The following is a 24,136-nucleotide window of genomic DNA, read 5'->3' as shown; positions in this document are numbered from 1 at the left end:
AGAAGAAAACACTTCATACCCAGCTCCTTTCCCTTTTGAAAATAATGAATAAGACAGAAATACTATAAGGTCTGCAGCTACTGGGTTACTTGCAGGTGTTGTGAAAGCCAAGATTAAGGTAGTTGCATTTCCAAATCCTTGATGTATTTCATGATCACATCAAGCACAGATAATCCATAAAAATCACAATGAGTAAATAGATTCAAGGACTGTCCATATGACTTTTTAAAATCTCCTAACTAGCTAAAACTTCATGGTGTCTAAAAGCAGCAGTAGAAGGAATCCACAATGTACAATGTTAGTAGACACTATGTAATTCCCACAGATATTTTCTAAAGGTTCTAAGAAGTCCAACAACAAACAACAAACTCAACCTATAGCAAAAGCTTTCTTTTTTCCATAATTTGCAGTCTGCCCGTTCATGTTTGTAACAAAATCAAAACAAGATTTTGAGATAGAGAATAAATGTACAACAGAAAAAAAAGAAAACCCATAGTAGTGAAGGAAAAACAAAGAACTAAAACACCATAGTGATGTTAAACTTACTAGACAGAGGAGAGAATTCAGACTTTGTCAAGAACAAAGCTGCTAAACTTTGTTCAGGTCTCACAGTGGAACAACAGACTGAGCAAAAATGTAGGAAAGAGAAAGTAGTAACAATTCAGATACTGTTATGTTATTTGTTCGAGATTTTATAAGAGCTCTTTACCTGCAGATGTGTGAACGTTTGTAGGGGTAAAAGACCTGCGTAGGTCAGAATGGCAGGGTCAAATGTTTCCCAGGCTTTGGAAGTTCATGGCCAATCCATGAATTTATGGCATATTTTTCTGTTGTTGATTTGGGTATTTTTGTCAGAAAAATGTCACACAGATACCTAGATCCCACCCCATAAAAGGCTGCATTAGTGGTGTTACGTGAGTTATTTCCATTACTGATATTAGCTGAGAGCATCTCCCAGTCATTCAAATCTCCTGCTTAGTTGGCTTGCAGACGGGATGAGACTGAGCTGCTGGAGATCTTTTGGAAGTCAGGCACCTGAAGGTTTCCTCCTACAGTTGCCCCACATGCAGGAACATAGGGCAGAACTAAACCACATCCATGTACCCCGTGCCACACACCATGGGGGAGCCATGCTTACCTGTTTGACGACAGCAGCTGCTTGCAGGCGTCTTTTGCGATCAGCCACCTCATCTTGCAGTTGCTGCCACAACTTCTGGAGACTGTCTGTCTGCCTCAAGATGTCCTCCTGGCATACAGGGTTCTTCTGGCTCAGCTCCCAGCCCCTCCTCATCACACCTGCACATATGGCCCTGTGGGAGTTGCACTCTGCTTCGAGAGCCTAGTAGAAGTAAGGAAGACATGTGAGCACAAATCTCTTCCCACTAACTAAGAGCAAAGTGGGCTTCTTATTGTCTGCTCCTGTAATACGTACATTTCCAAGAGTCCTGTGTCTTATTCATGCCTATGACTTTTTTCTGAGCCCTGAGATGGTTGCCACTTGGCTCCCCACACCCAAGTCACTGCCCCTACATTTTTGTTTTCGATGTGAAGTTTTTTCTTCTCTGAAGGAGGCACTTGTTTGTTGTTCACCAGTTCAGCTGTCTTATGCCTTCCAGGAGCAACAAATAGACAAACATATGCACACAAATGTATACTAAAATCACAGAAGAGGCTCCTGTTTCATTTTCATTCCCTATGCAGTGCTACAGACTAGGAAAAGTCTGTCTAGAAAGCTGCCTGGAGGAGAGGGACCTGGGGGTGTTGGTTGACAGTGACTGAACATGAGCCAGCAGTGTGCCCAGGTGGCCAAGAAGGCCAATGGTATCTTGGCTTGTATCAGAAACGGTGTGACCAGCAGGTCCAGGGAGGTTATTCTCCCTCTGTACTCGGCACTGGTGAGACCACTCCTTGAATACTGTGTTCAGTTCTGGACCTCTCACCACAAGAAGGATGTTGAGGCTCTGGAGCGCGTCCAGAGAAGAGCAACAAAGCTGGTGAAGGGGCTGGAGAACAGGCCTTACGAGGAGTGGCTGAGAGAGCTGGGGTTGTTTGGCCTGGAGAAGAGGAGGCTGAGGGGAGACCTCATTGCTCTCTACAACTACCTGAAAGGAGGTTGTAGAGAGGAGGGTGCTGGCCTCTTCTCCCAAGTGACAGGGGACAGGACAAGAGGGAATGGCCTCAAGCTCCGCCAGGGGAGATTTAGGCTGGACATTAGGAAAAAATTCTTTACAGAAAGGGTCATTGTGCACTGGAACAGGCTGCCCAGGGAGGTGGTTGATTCACCTTCCCTGGAGGTGTTTAAGGCACGGGTGGACAAGGTGCTAAGTGGCATGGTTTAGCATTTGATAGGAATGTTTGGACTCCATGATCCGGTGGGTCTCTTCTAACCTGGTTATTCTATGATTCTATGATTCTATGATTTTTGCCATGCAAGTTCTCAAGTCCACAGGTCTCCTCACTTGCTTATGATCATTCTTTGTCATAGGAAGGCAGTGTGTCATATAGCTAAGCTCTTAGGGAAAGTGGTAACAGGTTTGTAAGCTCACATAATGTTATCCATGCTATCTGCTGGTATCTGTCTTTTTTTTCACCACCTCTTTATTTCCTCACAAGTCTCTTGGCCAGAAAATGTGAGTGGGGAAAAAACCAAACAAACCAGTAACTTTTTTTTTCCTTCTCATCCAAAGTGAGATACTATGGAGCCCAGCGTCTTCACTGGAAGCTGCACTTCTAGTCCAGGATGAAGCGTAATTCTTCTCTACCTTTTTCATCCTTTCTTGGGGAAAAATCCCTGCCCTAACCAGGTAATTCCAGACACTTGAGATAACAAGTGGGTTGGCAGCTTTTGTATAAGTGCTACGCTGACTAAACAGAAGGACATAAATATTCTAAAATATTGCTATATTAAAAAGGCAAGACACCACCAGCAAACTAAGATACCTTGTGATTTTGAATAGAGGCTGTAATCTGGCTGACATCTTTCCCTAAAGCTGTTGTTCTTGATAGCTTCCATTTCTCAGAAATCCACAATTCTTCCTCTTTGCAGTCACGGAAGAATTCAAACAGCCTCAAAGCCTCTTCTAGCTGAGATTTTCTGAAACAGAATAAAAACCAATATACCTCAGTCAGAATTAGGCTCCCATGAAGACAATTGTAGCATAATCAGGGAAGAATTTAGAAAATCCAGTATCTGCATGCCTGGAACACCTTTTTAGTCATAGATTAATTTATTCATGGAAGAAGTCAAAGGAAACAGGATTACAGTTCTGTCTTCCTCTAGGAGATGAGGAGGTAAACACATGCTATTCAGACTTCATATAAAGCAAGCTGAAATAAATGCTGAGAATAAAGCTATTCTTCAGCTATGAGAGCAAGTAATCTCTTTCAGTCAGCTGTAGGCAAGACATTCAAGTTGATTGTGTTATGCCTTTATAAACTGAGAAATGAAAAATTTCAAATGCTGGGAAGCTACGTCTTCTGATAAAGGGACTGATTGACTATCCTAATGAGGAAGAACAGAGCCCTACCGTGATTTGCTCAGAACTATAAGATTCTGATAGAGCTGATGAATCATCTGAACTTTAGCATGAAGCACTTCTGGTTTAACTGTGCTGTCCTTGCTGATCTCGGCTGTCCGCTGGGTGATACGTGTCAGTTTATCTTCATAGGAAGAGATCTGAGAGTCAGTCAAGTTGTGCTTCTGCAGCAAATCTACTGCTTCCAGGAGCTGCTTTCCACAGTCCTGGGAACTGACTAACACCTGCAAACAAAGTGAGGGAAAAAGGCAGTGGCAGAGAGGGCATCCAAGGACTCAATACAAAGAAATCAGTTGAAAGGTTCATGTTGACTTTCATAACTTCTAGATGTAAAAGGACAATGTCAACTAGGTAAAGTAAAAAAGCTGCTTTATGAGAATCACACTTTTTTTCTTTCAATTTCATGAGCTAAAGGCAACAATCCAGAGTTCCTATCTACTCCAGTGCAAGGAATGGTCTGTGTCCACACCTGAGTTATTTCTGCTGATTAAACATTCAAACTCTCAGAATCTGTGGGTACAAGGAATAGCCCTTTGCTATACCTCCATCTGTAGGCAGATTGATTCACAGTCTGTATTTGGAGAATTCTACAATATCCCATTTTATTGTATATTTTGACTGCAACGTTTTTTATTTTAGAAACTTACTTGTCTTTACTACCTAAATAATGAAAAGAAGTACTTAATAGTGTTTAACTGGTGCCTGGTGAAGGTGCTAAATGCTTGAAAATCTCTCCTCTTTCTAATTGTATCAATGGATACAGTTACCAACCCTATTGTAGGATTACCAATTTTCTCCCATATGCCCTTAGGCTATCACAGTTCCAACAACATTATTCCCATTAGGTGTCCTTTGCTGACTAACACTAGGACAGGAAGATTCATAACTTAGAGACAGCTTTTACGTTTAATTTGAAATTCACAACTTCATATAGCCTGGTGAGTCTTCCAACTTAGGTACAAGGCAACCCACAGTCATAAGGACTTTTCCATCTTTAAATAAGACAAGGCAAGATCAAAGGATGAATATACATTTCCTGCCATTACAAAATCAGTATGAGACCAGTTATTTCCTATGCTAAAGAGTAGACTTGGACCTCCCACACTCTGGTAACACTTGGAAATTCTTGTTAACAGCAATCACTGTGCATTTACAGTGAAACTTTTCTCTCAAACAAGCTCAGATACCTGAAAGCCAGACACATGCCTGAGATAGTCCCCACCTGTATAATTACAGGAGGTACTTCCAGAAGGTAATTGAGAAGTATTACATGGGATAGGAACAGAAGGCTGGTTTGTCCCACATTTGCTCTCATAGTTCTAAATTTAGATGAGATTGAATTCCCATGTTTATCTTACTACATAACTAGAACCTGTAGTATGCTCCCTGTAAGACCATATCTGGCTTTCTGATTAGGGAGAGCCCCTGTAGCAAAGCCTCTTTTTTCTCAAGTAGTTACCTATAAAGTATAATTAGGCATCTAAGAAAAAGGGATTTTTTTTCTATAGCTGATAGACTTCTCTTCTGTTAACACCCAGCAGTCAAGGGAACATGGGGGATTTTTTAGGGACACACACTTGTAGCAGTGCAAGCTGTGTGCTGGTGCAGAGGGCTCAGTACCTGCAGTTCTTTCAGCTCCTCTGTAATGGCATCAACATCTCTCAGGAGGCCCAGGATTTCCTGCATTGTACCCAGGGAGTGTTGTCGTCTCTGCAGCTGATCTAGAAGATCCCGCCATTGCTTTGAAATGCTGCTTTGCCTAAAAAGGACAGGAAATAAATGACCAATTTTGACCAAAGACTTTGGGCAGCACTGGGAGGTTCTCAGTGCTTGCAACTTGAGAGAAGCCAGGTGAGCACACACAATTCTCATCGCTAGTGCAAGAGGACAGACCATGATCACAAAACAGGTCAAATCAATGTCATCCAATTAGTGTGATCACAGGGAGAAATTTTGACTAACATATCAATCATCATTGACTTTTTATAATTTAAAGATTGTTTTTTACAGGTCCTCATGCCTGACATCCCACATTGCTTTTATCTGATACAATGGAAAGGCTAGGAAAAAAATGAGTGGTCTTTAAATGGCTGCTTAAAGTAAAGAAATAATCTAGTCTCATAAGGATTTTGGTTTACTCTTTTATAACTGCTTTTTGTAGATTTCCCATAGGTTTCTGATTTTGTCTGAACTTTAAAAAAGCATTGAAATACCACAAGAGAGGTTATTTGTATGGCATTCTTAGCCATTCCCACATCAGGCTACATTGATAATGAGAGAAGTCATAATTTCCCAAGATTTCCCCCAAACTGGAATCAGTCTGAGAAAAATTTGTGCCTTAACTAATCTGTATCCCTCAGACTACACACTGAAAGAGAAAAGTGTTGATTTGAAAAAAAAAAAAAAGTATCCCTGCAAGCATTTTTGATGGAAGATAGGATTTTTGGCAGAACAAGTATTATTCATATATAATGAAAATACCTTAAAATTATTTTCCACCAGAAACCAGTCTGAGGGCTTGATCATTTAAGAAAAAAATAAAAATTTTAAAGAAGATGAAGTATTTAACTTATCTGCTCAAACTGTTCACAAGTAGAAGAAGTTCCTGACAGTTCTACTCATGGGGAACAGAGCTACAATTCATAGCTATGATTAAATTTCTTCCACCACATCATGGATGTCAGCTAATTTCTACCTCCAGCATTACACAGTGTCACAACTGTCACTCACTTCTTCACAATTTGATCTTTGCCATGATAGTTCTCCTGGCTGATGACTGTAGCCATTTCATCCAAAGATGTGAAGCGTTCCCTCCTGGGAAGTACATCTGCTACAATGGCTTCCAGCTTCTTACTAGCAGCCTCCATCCTGTCTATGCTATCTGGCCAGAAGTCCTGCTTCCCAATCACTTTCCTCATGTCTTCCAAGTAGGACTCACGCAGGGCTGCCTTCTTCAGGAATCTCTGGGCTAGCTGTTCCAGCCTTTCTAGCCTCAACATCTCCTTCTGCAGTGCTTTTCCCCGGTTGTGCTCTGACTTTTCTAGGATAATCCAATACTTTTCTAAATCCTGCAGTGTCCTCCCCTCTGGAGGCAAGTATGGCTGTTGGTTATTGGCTCTCTGCTTGGTCCTGATGTTGAAGAGATGAGCTTCAATCATGCCCTTCTCTTGATATTTGGGGGGTTTCTCCACAGTGCGGAAGGTCTTGAAGTTGGCCATGAGCAGCCACATCTCCTGAAGAGAGTTGGGGAAATTACGGTCATCCAGTTCTGTCACCTTCTGTTTAATCCATTTCAGGAGGTCAGAGACCATCTGCTCGTAGAGAAGTTTCAGATCATCTATCTCCTTCAGGAAGAACAGGATCTGTGATGGGCATATGAAGTTACAAGACACACAAGAAGCAAAATAAGGCAAAGTGGGTGAACAGAAAACAACACCTTCATAAACCAAGCTTAGGATTCAAATAGCTGCAGGCTGCCACATTCATCACATTTTTATATCAATGTAGTGATAGGTGTCATATCTGAGGCTTGGTGAATTCTAGAATTACTTTCCATACAAGACAGATAGATATTATTTAACGTGTGATTTCAACTTTCATTTTAGAAAAGGATAATATCGGAATAAATAGCATGCATATGGAGACTGTCAGCAGTTCTTTTGTGGGCTGACTAGAAAGCAAATATCGCACACCAAGGGTTCAGATTTTTTTTTTATTCCATTGGGAAACAAAACAGATTTTTTTTTCCCATTTTATTTCCTAAGCCCAAAACAATTCTATACCTTTTGATATGCAGTCACATCCTCTTAGCTTCATCACACTAGGCTGTAGGAGACCACAGCTGGTTGTGGTCAAAAAGCCCCTCCCTTATCTCTTCTGTTGGAGCTGGTTTTTTTTAATATAAATTATTAGATAATGTCCCATTGCAAAGAGGGATTTGGTGAGGGTGTTAACTCTGATTAAATATTAATTTTCCAAGTCCAGGACACTTATTGGTTTCATTTGTGGTCTGACGTGCCTTTATTTCAAGTTCAGGTAAACGCCTGAGCAAGCATTTAGAATTAAACCCATAATGACACAAAGAGTCATCATCCTTTCTTTCCCCTTTAATTTTTTTTCCATCTTTGTCTTTATATTTTCTCTCTGCCCTAACTTAGTAGCCTTCCTGCAGATCTCAGATTTAAGGTTTAATGCTGAACAATGCTGTCTGCCTCTGTCATTCCTCTGAGCCCAACTGCTCCAGCAAGGCAGATTAATAAGTGAGATGGCACTAAGCAAAGATGCAGTCCCTGAGAGTGGTAATCTACTTTATATACCAGAAAGCACACTTGGCAATGAATAAATGTCACAGTATTGGAAGAGGAGTCAAACAGCACCAATATTTAGTGCAGAAAAAGTAGCACATGACATCAGGGCTCCTTTCTGTATTTTCTGCCATCATATCCAGTTCTCATTGAAAGATCCTAACATACGCATGGTCACCTCATGTGGGAGGAGGAAAGGAGATTTACCTCCCCAAGCTGATTCTCTCTGCCATCCTGGTCACACAATTAGTCTGAAATCAAATGCTTTCCTTGACACATTCAGACTTCCCTCCCCAATCCCATTAGTAAATTTAGAGCTGCTTTTTTGAGGGGACTAAGGACATGAAGAGATTAACATCTGTTTCATTCTCCTTCTGGATGTTTGTGTGTGTCAGAAATGCAGGACCAAACTGCAACATCAGAGACAAGCTAAAAATAGGGAATGAGGTAAAGAGAGAAAAAGAAGCAGGTAAGATGAAAAGGACAAAAAGAGTAAATATACCTATACAAAATGGAAAAAAATACTCGAAACAGTTGAAGGCATCAAGAACTGAACAAGGACAGAGTAGGAAATAGTCTTTCATTTATGTTCCCCATTATATGAAAGTTATGGCTTATTTGATCCTTATAGTTCCTGTAACACATGCTTGGAGACTCAAGGCCTGTTTCAGGCTTAACAGAAGAAAAGTAATGTCTCCTGGCTAAAATCCAGAGTCTGATATGTAGACAAGGCAAATCCTACTGCCCGCTCTCCTCTCTGACCATAGTTTGATAGAATTCAAGTCCTGATCTCATCAAACAGTTCTCTTCAGAAAACATCACTGTTACTGATACATTTGCAATTATTTTGTTCTTGTCCCACGCCACTTTGTTAGCTGAGCAAACCCTGCTTTGCAGAAGCTTTTCACCTTCTCACTACCAGGGAAGTCTTAGTTTGGATTTTTGTGACTCCCATTAAGAAATGTATTCTGCTTCTCAACTGCATAAGCAGTTCTCTGAGTCCAGATGTTCATGCAAGACCATCCTGGGTGCATAGGTTTTCTGTGGGCTATTTGTTTTCTATTTTTGACAAAACCACAACAGTTTATTCTGAAGGTAGAAGTGAAATTCTCTCTAAGGAAGGTGGTCTGCAGTGGAATAACCACAAAATTCCTTCAGTTTTCCATCAACAGGATGCAAGTAGTTTTTAATGTAAACTTATGACTATATGCGAGACTAAATGTATGTGAAAACTTGAAAAAAAACTACCTGTGGGGTAAACCTTTGGGGTTATTTTTTTCCTAGAATTGTTTCCCCTTCTTTTGCACTCCCTTATTTCTCCCTGTCTTCCCTCTCTCCCCCTCTTTGTACCTAACTAAGGAGTTAGAAAAAAAGGATGAGGGTTTTCACAGGAAATAAAATTCCAAAGTAGTCCTATAGAATAAGAGATCATCTATTGAATCAGAAAATTGTTGACTAGGTCTGCTTTTGCCTAGCAGTAATCCTCCCCAAATTAATGAGATCTGTATGGCAGATCAGTTCTCAAACCAAAAAAGGGAGGTCAAAAAGAGATTCATTTTCAGTGAGATAAATTCAGTCCCCTTTAGAGATCAGAGTGTTTGCAAACACTTGTGACAGTTACTTCAAGTGACAATAAAAGCTCTTTCAAATGGCTATGCCATTCAATGTAGTTCAAGCAATCCCTAAGTTGAGCTTGCACAAAAAAACCCCCATTTCCAACATGATTTTAGCTTTATGCACTTAAGATTTAACTTCTGAAGATAACAATGCACTTACTTTAGTAAGTCGCTTTTGTATTGTCTGGCCTTGTTTCAGTCTGGAGAAGTAGTGGTAATAGAGTGACACATAAGTCATGATGGATCTCTCATCTGGGTAGGGTACTGCCACATCCTCAGCATCAAGCAGTCTGCTGATTCCTAGCTCTTTTTCAGCAATATTGAAGGCATTGTTCAGGTTTTTGATGGGCTGGTCCTGCCGAAGTGAGCTATAGTGGATAAGATCAGGCCTGGACAAGGAGAAGAACAGGGTGTGGAGAGGAAGAAATATTTATGTTTGTCATAAGTTCTTTCAGATTATACACCATAAACTTTACTAGACTAAGGAATGTGACATTAACACTGAAATCACTCTGTTTGACCTTGAGCTTCATTCAATAGTCATCACTTTCCTATGTAACAGGAAGAAAATTGTCCCTTAGGAAAATAAATCACCACTCCCAACAAATCTCTGCCCTTCACTTATTTCTCCTCTTCACTGATGAAAAAAAAACCAAAGCCTGCTAGAGAGGCAGTTTTGAAGAGGGAGGTGACTGACAGCTGGGGAAGCTACAGGATCCCACCATGGTATCCTGCCAGAAGACAAAGCAGAACTGTTAATAAGAGAAGAAATGTTCAAGGTTCTCCCAGGTGGTTTCTTTCTCTTGCCTTGGGCTGTTTTCTCCACACTCTTTCAAAGGGAGAAAGAAAGAGACTGAAAGGTTGCTTACTCTGTTGCAATTGAACCAGGAGGTATACAGGCTTACAAAGTTCATATAATAAAACCAGTCTCTAAAACAGTACTTTCTGAAAAAGAGCAATGGGAACATGACATAGGGGATAACACCATATAATGGGCAGCGTTGTTCAGATTTGTGATACTCCCTTTGAAGTTCAATTTTACACCCAACAAAAGGAACTACCGAAAAGGAGCGTTTGGTCTTTCCTTCCTTAGAGAGAATATCAATTTAAGAAAGGCAGTCTTCGGTGAGAAAGGATAAAGAGAGGATTTGACAGTTTCTTGAAAAATACTTGTAATTCAGACCCTGGAACATCTTGTGCCGGAGTTAGATACAGCAGTGAGCAACTCCTCCTGAACTGATCCATTAGATCTTACCTGTGAGCGTGTATGAGAGCATTGAAGGCCAGACCATTACTCCAGCTTTTGGAGAAGTCCTTCACATTCACATTGGAATAGCTGGCAGTTTTATGCTGGCACCAGAGTAGCAAGGCTTCATTAGCAAATAGAACATCAGCTCTCCCTCCAAATTCTTCCTATGAAGACAACAGTGAAAAGAAAAATCACTGTGAATAATATATGGGAGGAGCATCAGTGGGTTTCCATTTAAGTTCCCAAAGATCACTTTGCCTTACTTCTGTCCTATTCACAAATCCCCTCAAAGTCATGACTTGCAGACTGTATCTGCCATGAAAGCAGAATGATTTAAGATGAGAGTAGGAGTTTTCTATTAAAGTAAAAGTGAATTAAATGAACTCCGAAATTATGATGCAAAATACAAGTTCAAGGGTACAAATTTTAAAATTTTTCCCTTCTGCAAGGCTTGTAGAAATCAAGTGAAAAGCAAAGCTTGGCTTATTTGCTTCCTTAGCTATGAACCAGAAATCAGAAGCAAAATATTAATATAATTTATCCAGGTCTAATGTCAGAAATTATTAGCATTGATTTCATAATGCCTTCATAAGATATACCTTATATTTCATAATACCTTCATCTTTCATGTACTTGGAGTACATGTTCAATAATTTTAAAAATAATACTTTTCTGCAAGGAAAGAGCAAAGGAGCAATGTGCAGTTCAAACCTAGAGAGAACTGTTGTCACGGAAAATCTTTTTGGAGTCAAAGGACAGTAAAAAGCTTGTGGAAGAGAGTGAGGAACTTGAATGTCCTATCTGCCTTCAAGGTACTGTTTTATGTCTCTTTGAGAAACTATAAAATGGATTCAATTGTTTTTAGAAATTGCAAATACAACGTAATGTAATGTAATGTAATGTAATGTAACACTGTGCAAAGGAATATAATCAAATAGGTAGGAAACTTCATGGATTGAAACTCTACAAAGTCTCTGTAATACTCTAGTTAGGCAAAAAACCCCAAAGACAGTGTTTTACCTTATCAAGTTTGATAGATGAAATCTGAAATCGAAGTATAATGATCCAGATAAGTCCCAGGATTAAGGTTCTGTCACCGTCTACAATATTCTCAGGACCAATCACTTTTACTTGTACCTGCTAATAAACCAATATCTCTTCAGCATAGAAGCACTCATGTCCATCTCTCTGAAGGATATATCTTTGTAACAAGCTGTTATTGAAGAGGTTGTTCAGACTGTTTTCTTAAGGAAACAGGTTTTAAGTTGTGTCTTCATTTATCTTTATACAAAGAAATTAAAATCTGATTACTTTTTTTCCTTTTAATAAAATGCCTGGCCTATCTTCAAAGAATATTTTATTCATAGAATCATAGAATCATAAAATCCCTGGGTTGGAAAGGACCCACTGGATCTTCGAGTCCAACCATTCCAATATTGTGTATTGCGTATTAGAGGGGAAAATCATAATGAACATAATACTACTATCAGTTAGTAACATACATAAGCTATTGTGATCTCCAATACCAACATTAACTTACCTTGGATTTCAGAAACGTGATCGCTTTGCTGTTGTTCTCTAGAAAATGCACTCTCATCTTTCCCCGGTTTGGTCTGGGCAAAGATTCTCCAGAGAGCAGCTCCAGGAGTCGCATGAGAGAGATGCCATCCTTCAAGTCCACGTAAATATCTTCTATCTCAATATTTACCTGCAAAGATCAGCCACACAATAGAGGTTGGCTGAACATTTGGCCCACAAATCCCTCCACTTCTTGTACTAAACAAAGAACACATTCTGGCTGTTTCACTAAGTTTTCTGTAAGTCAGTAGATATATGTGAAAAATGATGAATCTTAATTCACAAAAAATGGATTTCTAGGAGGACTGAACATTATTGATGAAAGTAGATTGAAGTAAGGAAAAAAAACCAAACCAAACCCCTGCAACTAAGGAAATAAAAAAGCAGAACATTTTTGAAAAAGATAAAAAAATCCCAGCATTTTCAAAATCAAACATTTTAGAAGTGCAGAAAATTTTGATTTCAATTCAAATGAATCCTTTAAACTTTTTATGCTGAGCAATGCATTTCATTTAAAAATCAAGAGGATAATCCCATTGAATGACTTGTTTTTTACTCCATAATCTCAAAAAAAATCTGTTATTCTGCTTAGAACTCTGCTGCCACTCAAAGACACCATATTTATAGTCAGTCTCGCATTAAGCAAAAAGTTAAAATCTTTTCATAAAATCATAGAGTGGTTTGGGCTGGAAGAGACCTTAAAGATTTTCTAGTTCCAACCACCTGCCGCAGGCAGGTACACCTTCCACTAGACCCATCCAACCTGGCCTTTAACACTTCCAGGGATAGGGCATCCACAGCTTCTCCAGGCTGGTGAAGACTGAGCTAAAAAAATTTGTCAAGTACCTCAGCCTTCTCCATATCCCTGGTAACCAAGTCTCCCATCTCCTCTGGGAAAAAATGTACTTCATTGTTGCCAGTAGTGAGGTCACTCAGTGCTTAGGTGATATAATATGACATAGAGTGTACTCTGACCTAACAAGAAATTGCCTTAGGCATTTCCTTTTGGCCTTAGGCCATTAGCCACCAGGAAGTGACATTATAACCATACCACATACTGAAGAATAATTTACCGTGATTCTGAAATCACTGTAAACAATCCTTTTGTTTTCAGAAAAAAAAGCTTTCTTTTTTTTTTTTTTTAATTCAGAGCATACTTACATGTAGAGGGGAGTGAAGAACATATAACAAATGTGCTTTTTCTGACCATTTATTACTCAATTTAAAAGATCTTTTCTCCAGACAAAGAAGAAAACACTGCAAGTTTAAAAGCAACTCAGAGTGACTTTAAGTCTGTACTGTGTGTGGAACAAGAATTTAGAGCTTTTTCTGACTGATTATCTCAATGAAAAATCCTCACTTAGTTGCCAACTTTATTTCTTTTTGCATATTAAATAAACTTAAAATTCTCCCTATAATGTATTACCATTAAAAAGTTAAAGCTATTCTATTCTGTGACACTTCCATAAAGAATAGTTCCATTTAAATTCGTAGAGACAGTCTTCATATATCCACTTTCTGCCTCACCCAGCAATAGTTTTAATAGCTCTTTTGTCATCATTCTTGTTATAAAGATACCAATCACAGCTTGCTTAACAAATCCTTTCCAACAGCATACTAAGTGCTAGACTTTAAGCAGTCAACAGTGCAATTGAGAAGCAGAAAAACGTTGCTGAGAAGATCTAGATAAGCTGTCAGTCTCTACACTATTTCTTGCCATATATGGGTTGGAAAGCTCTCACAGACGTTTTTCTCCGTGCTTTTATGACATATGTCAAATACTATGCAGAAAGTTAAGGCTGACTTTGTAATCTTTGAACCTGATGCTATTTTTAAAATAAGAAAGTATGTATATCTGCAATTAAACAGTAATATTTTCTTACTCCACAAGACGCTAACTTTCTGCAAGTGGAAAAATGAAAATGTTTTTTGCAGTTCTTCTCTTACAGTAAGAAAAAAAAATTAAAAATGTGCCATGCTCTGAGGCTGTCATTGCACCAACCACTAACTTAAAACATTGCACTGAAGAAAATGCCTGTAGTACTGAAACATCATATAATAGTGATGACCTAGAATAAAACCAAGAGGTCTGGTCTGGCTTCGTGTCACCAAGGTTCATTTTCATTAATATCAACATATCAACTACAGACTCTAGAAAAGGGAATTAGTTTTGGATGATGTAATTGCTTACTGTGACACAGCTACATCATTTGTGCCTGAAATGAGTTTATCTGCAGTAAGTCTGGAGACTTTTGGCATATATAGGAGTTACGTTGCACACACATATCAACTGCATACTGGCTCTGAAGCTTTTTGGAAGTCTGAGACATACTGAAAACAATTTGTTCTGTACTTGCATGGTACTATGTCTGAAGCTGCTAGACTTACAAAGTAACTTTCTTTTGAGCCATTGAGCACCACCTGAAGCTGGACTGATAAGGCAAAGTCTTAAAGTTTGGTCGGATAGTTAAGAGCTGAGCATTGTTTGGGGTAGTCCAGACGTTTGCAGGTAGTTTACTTGTTAGAAAAAGAAGAACAAATAAAGATCGCCCTGTGAGATGATCACCAAGATACACTGCACATCACAATATGACTAGGTTATATACTCTACTAAAGTGAACCCTCATTTCAGAGAAGACTGGTAACATGGACAATGGAGACAGATGTAAGGTAAAAGATAGAGGCCTAAGCATTCTGGTTAATAAAAGCCTTCCTTGCTTACCTATATTTGTAGTGTCAACACTCAGGAAAAATAGGCAAATTATAACGTAAAAAAAAAAGTATACAGTGGGTAAAATAAATAATATTTAAGAAGAAACACAAAAAAATTTCCCCAAACTGAAGAAGCTACCTACATCATTCCTGAGGAAGACATTGTTCATCCAGTTGGTGAAGGTTTTCTTTTGCATGGACATACGCTGCTCCTGCAGCTTTTTGATATGATCTTTTTCATATTCCGTACCCATGGTCATCTAGAAAGTCAGAAATTCCAGCGAAGTGCTCAGCACTGAAGAGATCTGCCTGGCTAGCTGCAAAAAACAACATACCCACTGTATGTAGGGAACCCAACCCCAATGGGTACAAGATTCAATGCCACACCCAGTATAATATTTTAATTTCCTTTTGCTTGTACTTTGCACTTCAAATTCACTCAACTTTACTTTTAACTTACTTGAATTCTCCCCTTAAGTGCGTTTCTAGTTTCAGGATGAAAATGCGACATGTTTCTATGTAACTTTACTTTTTTTCTTTCGGTGGCTCCCCATTCACTTAATCCGATGAGGAGCACCATGACTTGAAAGCCATCAGTAACTTCCTTGGATGTTCTGGAATCATGTGACAAAGAACTGATCTTAAACTTTGTCAGAAAGAGGGATCTGCAAATCACTTCAAAGCAGTGCTTGAAGGTGTGTTATGTTCTCCTAGGACTGGTTGAAATGTTGCTGTTGGCTTTGGGACCACAATAATACCAAAAGAAATCTAATAACTGCTTAGAAAGGAAATGGAAGAAACTTGGTTCTTTCCTCTCATGAGTTCAGCTCTTGTATATCTATCACTGTAAGTGTTGTGACACACATTTATAATCACATGGACAAAATCCTAGGCTGGGAGTTGGGAAGCATTATTCCTCAGTCCCAGGGTGTCACAGGCTTGTCTGCCTCATCCACATGAGTGAAAATTCAGGCTTGTGATTTGCCACAGCATGCAAGCTAAACATTCAGGAAGAGTAGAAAGAAGGAGTCTTCCCTTTAAAGGCTGTGACACAATAAAATGAGTTTAATCTTAAATGAACAACTCTTTTGGAGTCCTTTGGCTCACAGTATAAACCTGTAACAGCAATGACCTTACTGTTATGAAAGGCAGGAGAATAATTTTTTTTTAAAAAAAAATGAGAAAGTCAGTGTAAGATCCATAGCTACAGATATCTTCAGTGACCAAACATCATCTGCTTAGACTACTGTCATAATTATAAGTATTGCCCGGATATCAGTCTAGCTGCAAAGCCAAGAAACCTGTTGTATTTGTGGAATAGGAGAGAGGAGTCCGCCACTGTCAACCCACTGCAGAGAGAGAAATGAATGAAAATTAAAACCTCTGACAATCTGCAGAGATATGGAGCAGGGTGACCTTCTTCCCAAGTACTCTGTGTCCATTTTATGAAGGCCCAGTTCTGAGCTATTCTGGGCTCTGTGCCCTTTTAATTCATAAAACATAAAGTGCTGAAGAAAAACATTACCTATCTTAGCATAAGAAAACAGCAATAGGGAATCACTAACAGCAGCCACTACAAACGGGAGGTTCTTTGCCTGATGGTTTTCTGTGCTTAATGAATATGAAAAATTTTGGCTATTTTACAAGATGAAAAGGTGTAGGAAGTGCAGAAGGGATGGTTTATTACTGCATTGTTGATTTGCGTCTTTTTTGTTTTGTTTTTGTTTTGGTTTGGTTTTTTCCCAGATGTTTCTTAACTTCCAGTGCTTAACTTCTGCAGAACAGGGACAGCATTGAAGCCTGACAAATGACACAGGGAAGGATCAAGACCATAGACAAAAGTCTTGTGAAAGGAAGAACTTAGCAAAGTTTGAAATAGAACTATAAAGAAGATCCTTACAATATTTTCTGACCTTTTGAGCTAGTTCAGCATTACCTACTTTCTCTGTCTGGAGAGCAGATATTCAAAGAATTGCCTTTCCCTTCCAGAGGGATGATGTTAACCTACTTTCATGTAATAAACCCACTTAGTTAACCCATATGGTAATACCATTTCTGAATTTGCCAGATAGTTCTCAGAACATCTGCAAGCTCCTTTTTTTTTTTTTCAGAGGGTTATTATCCAATCATTGCAGACACCCTGAGGCTGAACTGATTTGATTTAGGTGCAAAGGAGGCTTAGTTTTTGAGCTACTGCCTCACACACCAGCTCACCTGTTTTATTAAACTAAGCTAGGAATGCTTACCGCATTGGTAGATGATTACCTGTTACAGATAATCTGCAGGATGCAAAGGCAGTGCTAAAAGCAAAATCTGCCTATAATGATTCATTACAGAAGAAAGAACAAAGAACATTTAAAACAATGGACTCACTCAGGTTTGGAGGAACTCTCTTCTGATATTCAGCAGTTGGTTATTCTGGAGAATGACTTTCAGTTGTAGATCCACTCCTATTGCTACGTTCAGCGCACTGTTTTCATGCAAAGTGACCTTTGAATTCAGAAACAGAGACCAAGTATTTATGATTTACCTATGAACTTTTCATCTCATCTAGAGGAAATAACTCATCAGAACACAATGAGTAAAGGTTATTATTCTTATGCTCAAAAATAATGTATGGACAGCACCAAATTTGCTACAAAGCAGTGAAAAGAGTCACACACCATCCTGATGCTGTGGTAAAGAACATCTTCCACAATTGCACTGAAGGCTCTGAATGATCACAGGCTGCTTTTCTAAAAGAATTCTTGCCTGAGAAATCGAACACAACTGAGTTTGAAAATGAAAGCAGCAAAGGGTACAAAAATCAGAGCAATTCCCAAGTGGTTAAATTGGGATAGAGCAAATGAGAGGGTGAAATGATGAAGTGTTAAGAAGTTGCCAGTCACTGCTTTGAGGAAGCTCATTTGCACAGGTACCTTACTGCTGGCAGGGAAACTGAGATCAAGCTGTGAGTGTCAGCTGCTTCTAAAGTTTACTATTAGTGGACTTCTTATTCATAATGAAAGGGATAATAATTCCAGTAAACTTATGTAGCAGTGAGTCCTTTCTGTCACTTACAAGGTCACACAAGCAAAAAACGTATTGACATGGCATAATTACCAGTGACCAGAGAGCTGCTGCTGGGAACTGCTGCTAGAAAACAGGCAGGCATCTGAAATCAGAAGCTGTAAATGAAAATGTCCAGTTCAGAGGTGAAGTAAGGGAATAGCAGTCTTTTCATTTCTGATAAGTGTAGTTTAGTTAGCATTCAAAAGTGACAGGAGGAAACACGTACAAAGAAATTAATAAACTCCCCAAAACTAAGTACTGATAAGACAACAAAATCTATCTCTTCATATACATGCTAAAGAAATGTCATATATAGCATTGCATAAGACAGTTAAAATAAAAAATTCAATACATGTGTTACAGGTATTACTCAAAATATTCCCTCCAAATTCCTGGACTTGTGCTCACCAGGCAACTAATACAATATAATTCTTAATGAGCATTAAATAGGAATAGGATGACAGGAGGAAGGATGCAAATTCAGCACTTGTTTACATTTCTTCTGTAACATCGTTGTCTGGTTATTATTCCACTCTCCTCTTTTCTGTCTTGCTTTTATTTATACTTACATTGTTCTAAAAGTAGGATTATAGGCTAGGTTATGTGTGTTGAGAAAAATGTCCTTGGTCCTATCAAAGGGAAGGCAGAGAACCAGTAGGTGAATTGGCCCTGGATGCAGGCATTTCTGCCTATTGCAAGTTAATTATTATCTAAATGATTAAGTGTATGAAACATGGGCTTTGCTTTTTATGATGACACATGTCAACCAAAGATCTGGTATACAATTTCACTAACTCCTGAATATCTATCTCCATTTGTAGAATGTATCCACAGTTCAAAGTCAAAATACTGGACATTGATGTGAAACTGATTAAAGCCATTTCCTCAGTTATTTATATTCTAACAAGGTAAGCGGAAGGGCACAACAATATTTGTTTGCAGTTTCCTGGAGGGACTAGATAAAATCACCCTCCCAGGCTAATTATGGGCCCTCTCTTGCTGTCTTGACAAAGAAGGGGAACCTTGACACTGACTTCAGGAAAGAGAATAAGGCCTGAAGAGCACCCTCCTCTTGCTCAATTTTCAGTTTGGAGTGGTTTTCTGTGATGGCAGCAGCATTTTTCTTGTTTCTTTTCAGGAAGGACCCTGATATGGAATTCCCTTCTAAAAAAGTAGTAGCCACAGAAGACGTGTTTGGTTTTTTTCAGCACTCTTTCTTATTTGCCCATGATCTTGTTCTGCTTAAGATGGCAACAGAGAACATGGACATCAAATAGATCTCATGCTCAAGCAGCCTGGTTTGCAGCCCTTAAACTCATCTGCCTCCAGTCCTTCCACTCGTGGCAACACTGTATTAAAAAGAGGGATGTCAACTTTCTACTATTGTAAATTTTGTGGGATTTTGGGGTTTTTCCCCAAAAGTATAGTGCCCCTCTTCTCACAACAGGTATATGAATTCCCAGGACTTTCCTAAGAAAAGAAGAAATGTTTAATCCCCTTGTTGCAAGTGCATAACAGTAACAGTCATAGGACTGGCAAAAGGTTGAAGTTGTTGCTGCTCCCATTCCTGAACAGACAGCTGTTTGCCATGAGCCTCCTTGAGACAGCAGAGCTCTGGTCCTGTGGACCACTACCCTGGCAACATCTCTGTCTTCCCCCCACCCCCTTGGCCTTACACTCAGGAACAGAGGAACCAGCCAGAGGGGAATACATTTGCACAGGTGCGTGCAGAAGACCCCACGTACTGGGGTATCGCTGTGTAAGGCCATTCATAGCCAACAGTCCTGCTACTAAAGAAGCCCTTCACTGTATCAGCATACTATGCCCATACTCTGAGCTGCTGCTGAGCAAAGCCAGGTCAGATTTAAAAGCCGTGTGGTCATACTTATGCCTGATCTTCCAGAGGACTGAACTGATTCCCTTGGCTCAGATGAAAGATTTGGCACAGCCTGTCCCCCTCCATTACATATGCTTTGCATACATGCTCTCCTGAAGGTACGTGAAAATCCATTCTGAGCTCCGCTAAGGAGAAGGTTCCGTAAATCTCAAAGAAAATAAGTATGTTGAGTGCAAACATGTGCATGACAGCTCAGCCCTTAACCCTCCCTGTGGCTCCAGCCATGCTGCTTCCACATGTAAGAGTTCTAACACAACAAGCCTCTGGACCTTGATTCTGTGGAGTAGGAAGGCAGCCCCCCTCAGGGCCGTGTTTTTTTAGCCTACAGCTAGCTAAGTAAGTGCAGAAACCAGCTTGCTGCCTGGGTCCAGCACCCTGAGTCCCACAGGTGGCCCCCCCTTCTGCCACCCATCCCTAGCTTCAGCAAATAGCTAACACTCAGTCTCATCAAGGCAGTGTAGGCACAGGTGGGATGAACCATGAACTCAGAATACTTCCTAACTGCATCTTAAATTACAGCAAATCTTAGACTTCAGTGTGGCACAGAGGAGCTATGCTTTGGATGCTGAAAACACAGGACAGCAGCAGGCAGTAATTATTGCAAGAATCTATTTGCTTATTTCACATACCAAAGCTGAAGAAAATACGGGGAGTTAGTCAAAACAGCTTTGGAGAGGTGTGGAGACCTTTAGCCATCAGTCTGCACAGATTCCCTGCTTTCACAGGCCTCTAAGCTGAACCTTGTCCCTAAATAGCCAAATACGTCTCTGCTTCTCTCCCTGAGGTGGTCCTCCCGCAACACCCCTCCACCCCGTCAGCCACAACCCCTCTCTGCCCCCCACATACCTCTCTTCCCAACGCTGCTGTCACCAGCCACCCCAAGGTGCCACCCACCTGTGGGCAGGGGGTTCCCTGGCAGATGGAGTCCCCACTCCTCTTAAAGGTGAGCTCTGCCTGGGAGGATCTAAAACTGCATCCTGGGATGCTGGGTTGTTATAAACCTCAGCCTCTTCATGCTCCAGTCTAAACTAGAAATTACTTTTCTCTTTGAATAGTTGGCTGGAGGCAACATGACATCAACAGGGAGCAGGGAGCAGAATTCAAGCAGAATATTTGAATTACATCATCCAAAAGAACTGGAGCTCCTCACTGCTTTTGAAAAAGAGAACAGCTTAAATCAAAATCAGATGGATTTATTTTTCCTGACATGATGAAGTTCAGTCATCTTTTTGAAACAGAACATATACATTTGCTTGTTTAGTCATGAATTAAAGACATTTTCTCCTTGGAGTTGTTTATATTACCTTGAAATTTTCCTTCTGTTTCTGAACTCCAAACAGTTAACATAAAGGCTTCAAAGGCCTTGCAGGATGAAGACATGAGACAGAGGACTTTAATTCGCTTTCCGTTTCATACAAGCATAGAGAAAGGATTTCAAACGACAAAATTGCATTAACATTTTGAACATCAAACTGAAAACGGGCCTCAGAAATCACTGTGTGGGCAATGTCAGATCTAACGAGTGTATTTTTATCATCCGGTTCAGATGTTTTCCTTTTTAGTCATTGCTACCAAAACCCACCACTGTATGAGGGCAAAACTTCTTTACATCTGTATTTTAGGGGGTGGTTTGTATATTGAAGTGATAAAGCATTTTGCTCTGTTGATGAGAGAAACTGTGAGAATTACATGCAGATTGGCTCCCAGCACCCTTGCCCTATACACACAGGCACAGTGTATGCCATGGACTGCTTTCAGGTTTTGGTTCCCCCACTGCCTCACTCAGCAGATCACTGATTACAATCACAGCTCAATCCCAGCCCAGCCATCTCAGTTTCATTGTGAAGGCCACCTAGTCATGTGGAATGATTGAAGGTAGCTGGCAAAAGACATAGCATTGTATAAACGGTTAACGTTAAGGGTGCAAATTTTAGCAGATGAGATAAGACAGGAGAGTGCAAAATGAAAGAATTGCAATTACTCTGCATCATAGCCTAGAACTGCCAAGCCCTGAACTTACTAACTGTAGCTAGTAACTATTAGTTTACTTCTTACTACCCCCTAGTAGATGTGAAATCAATGTATTTTGAAAAAAAACCCAAATCCAACAAACCCCCAACAGAATGATCTGAAATAAGAAATCACTAAGCATGAGCAGAATCTTTTAACAGTTCCTTGTTTAAAACGTTTAAAAAATTATAATCATACATAGAAATCTTGAGGAGCATCTGAAATACAGCATCTGGTGAGATACAAACCATCCGTGTAAAATGAGCTGCTTGCACTATAATCAAATCTTCAGAGCTCCAGACTGAAGTGGAATATGGGATGCTGAGCTAGCTACACCTTGGAAAGAACACAGACAAGCTCCATCTCAGAGAAAAGAATAGGTGGGACAACAAGCTGGAGCTGCCATTAATGACCTTCCAGTATTCACTGGACCATAAAGTAACCGTGAGTCTACAATCTATCACCAGTCACAAATCTGTGGTAGCATGATGTCCTGAGGCGAAAGTGAAAGGAACCCCTCCCAATAACCATGGTTTCCATGAGAGAAGATATTTTTCCCTCAGAGGTCAGAAAAGCTGTATAGATACAGGATTTCTAAATACAATAGTGGAAGGGATGTACACCTCCTCCTGATTTTGTTTTGATCACAAGAAGTGTTTGCTGGGTTTGGGCACTTATTTCCAGAAGACAGCTTGTTGCCATGAATCCTGAGTGAAGAGAGGCACCTTCAGCAGACATGTTTGCTTATCTAAGTAGAGCAAGGCCACCAACTCTTTCTCCTGGTGTTTCCTACCCAAGTCAGGCAGGCCAGTCTAAGGGCCAAGCTTTCATAAACGATCCTCTGCAGTCACAGTTAGCCCATGCAGTATGACAGAGCCCTGGATCAGGGAAACTCACAATAAATCAGTATCTATTCCAAAGGCCTTACAAACACACCAAACAGGAGTCAATAGCACGGTTTAGAGAAACTAAATGGTACAGTAGACATGAATAGAAATATTTCACACGATAAAGGTGCCGAATATTAGAAGTAACAATTACTGCAAAACTTAGAGTCAAACTGCTAGCATGGACATTCATCCACTTTTCCCACTGCGCAAATATAAACTGTGGATTAGAGCAGAACATCTATAAGGCGCTGTAAGTTTTTCAAAGTCTAAAATGTCTTATATGTGGAGTTATGTTAAACACCATTCTATTAAGAAAAAACAACCCCTTACCTCCAAACCTCATTAAAACTTCATCTTCTCCAACCTATTTCTGACTTTTATAAGGAACAGTTCAAGCAGGCCACTGCAATTCAGTAGCAGCATAGGCTCCAAGAATCCACAACATATTGTTCGCACGCAAAACTCTTTCATGTGACATACAGCATGACCAGCACAAGCGTAACAGAGTAGCTTGCTAACGCTGCTACATGCAAACCCTTGTAACTCTGCAGCAATCTACATTTGATACTAGCAGGAGGAATAGGCAAACGGTGGCACCTTGGTGGCACAGATGTATCTCTGGATATGCTTCAAGTAGGTTGTGAGTATATAGGAGAAGGTGAGGGGCAGGAAGGTTTAAGCACAACATTAATATGAATATTCTATAATATACGATATAATTGGTTATCTATAAGTAGTTGGTAGCACAATGTGAGAGATAGGGATGGTGCCCTTGGATTTTTTTTGACAACCATATTAAAGTACTTTTTGCTAAACTGCTATTTAATCTACTCTTATTTTTCTAGGTTAATAACCCCATTGAAGTTAAAAGCAATAAAGTACTCTCAGATCAAGTTTCAAGCTTTTAATCCACACAGGAAGTTTATGATTTTTCTTCCACACTTGAACTTGAAGAAAATTCCATGCTTAAACATGAAGAAACTCCAAAATTACATTCTGCTATAAAACCACCTAATTATGGAGTGGTGCTGGAGGTTTGGGTTTTTTTCCCCCCTCTTTAAATATAAATTTACTTCTGGAGTCAAGCCTTGAAATGGGCAGTAGTTTCAGCAACAAGTTCAAAGACAAAGAGGAGAAATAGCCATAACCTCTTGTGGATAAATAAACTGAGGTGGGAAAATAAGCAGCATGCCAAATATCTACTATGCCTATGAGCCCTAAGTAGCAGGATTGCAAAATTCTAGTCAGTTGATAGATTACCTTCCATAAAGAAGCTTACAAAAGAAATTCTCA

General features: G+C 39.8%; 1 protein-coding gene across 1 annotated transcript in view; it reads right to left on the bottom strand.

The window, feature by feature from the left end:
* The window catches only part of SPTBN5 (spectrin beta, non-erythrocytic 5), a 95,358-nt gene extending 80,109 nt beyond the window's left edge, over window positions 1–15,249 (bottom strand). Inside the window, exons 1-10 of the mRNA XM_069857985.1 lie at window positions 15,139–15,249; window positions 12,246–12,413; window positions 11,726–11,845; window positions 10,712–10,869; window positions 9,617–9,845; window positions 6,267–6,898; window positions 5,157–5,295; window positions 3,528–3,760; window positions 2,941–3,094; window positions 1,139–1,339 (exon numbers count right to left, since the gene is read on the bottom strand). Of these exons, the coding sequence (XP_069714086.1) occupies window positions 1,139–1,339; window positions 2,941–3,094; window positions 3,528–3,760; window positions 5,157–5,295; window positions 6,267–6,898; window positions 9,617–9,845; window positions 10,712–10,869; window positions 11,726–11,845; window positions 12,246–12,413; window positions 15,139–15,249 (2,145 nt within the window). The remainder of the gene's footprint in view (window positions 1–1,138; window positions 1,340–2,940; window positions 3,095–3,527; window positions 3,761–5,156; window positions 5,296–6,266; window positions 6,899–9,616; window positions 9,846–10,711; window positions 10,870–11,725; window positions 11,846–12,245; window positions 12,414–15,138) is intronic.
* Window positions 15,250–24,136: the final 8,887 nt, after the last annotated feature.

The sequence above is a fragment of the Phaenicophaeus curvirostris genome, chromosome 5 (assembly GCF_032191515.1).
Source record: "Phaenicophaeus curvirostris isolate KB17595 chromosome 5, BPBGC_Pcur_1.0, whole genome shotgun sequence".
Classification (NCBI taxonomy): domain Eukaryota; kingdom Metazoa; phylum Chordata; class Aves; order Cuculiformes; family Cuculidae; genus Phaenicophaeus; species Phaenicophaeus curvirostris.
Note: the sequence above shows the minus strand (reverse complement) of the source record. Positions and strands in the feature narration are given on the sequence as shown.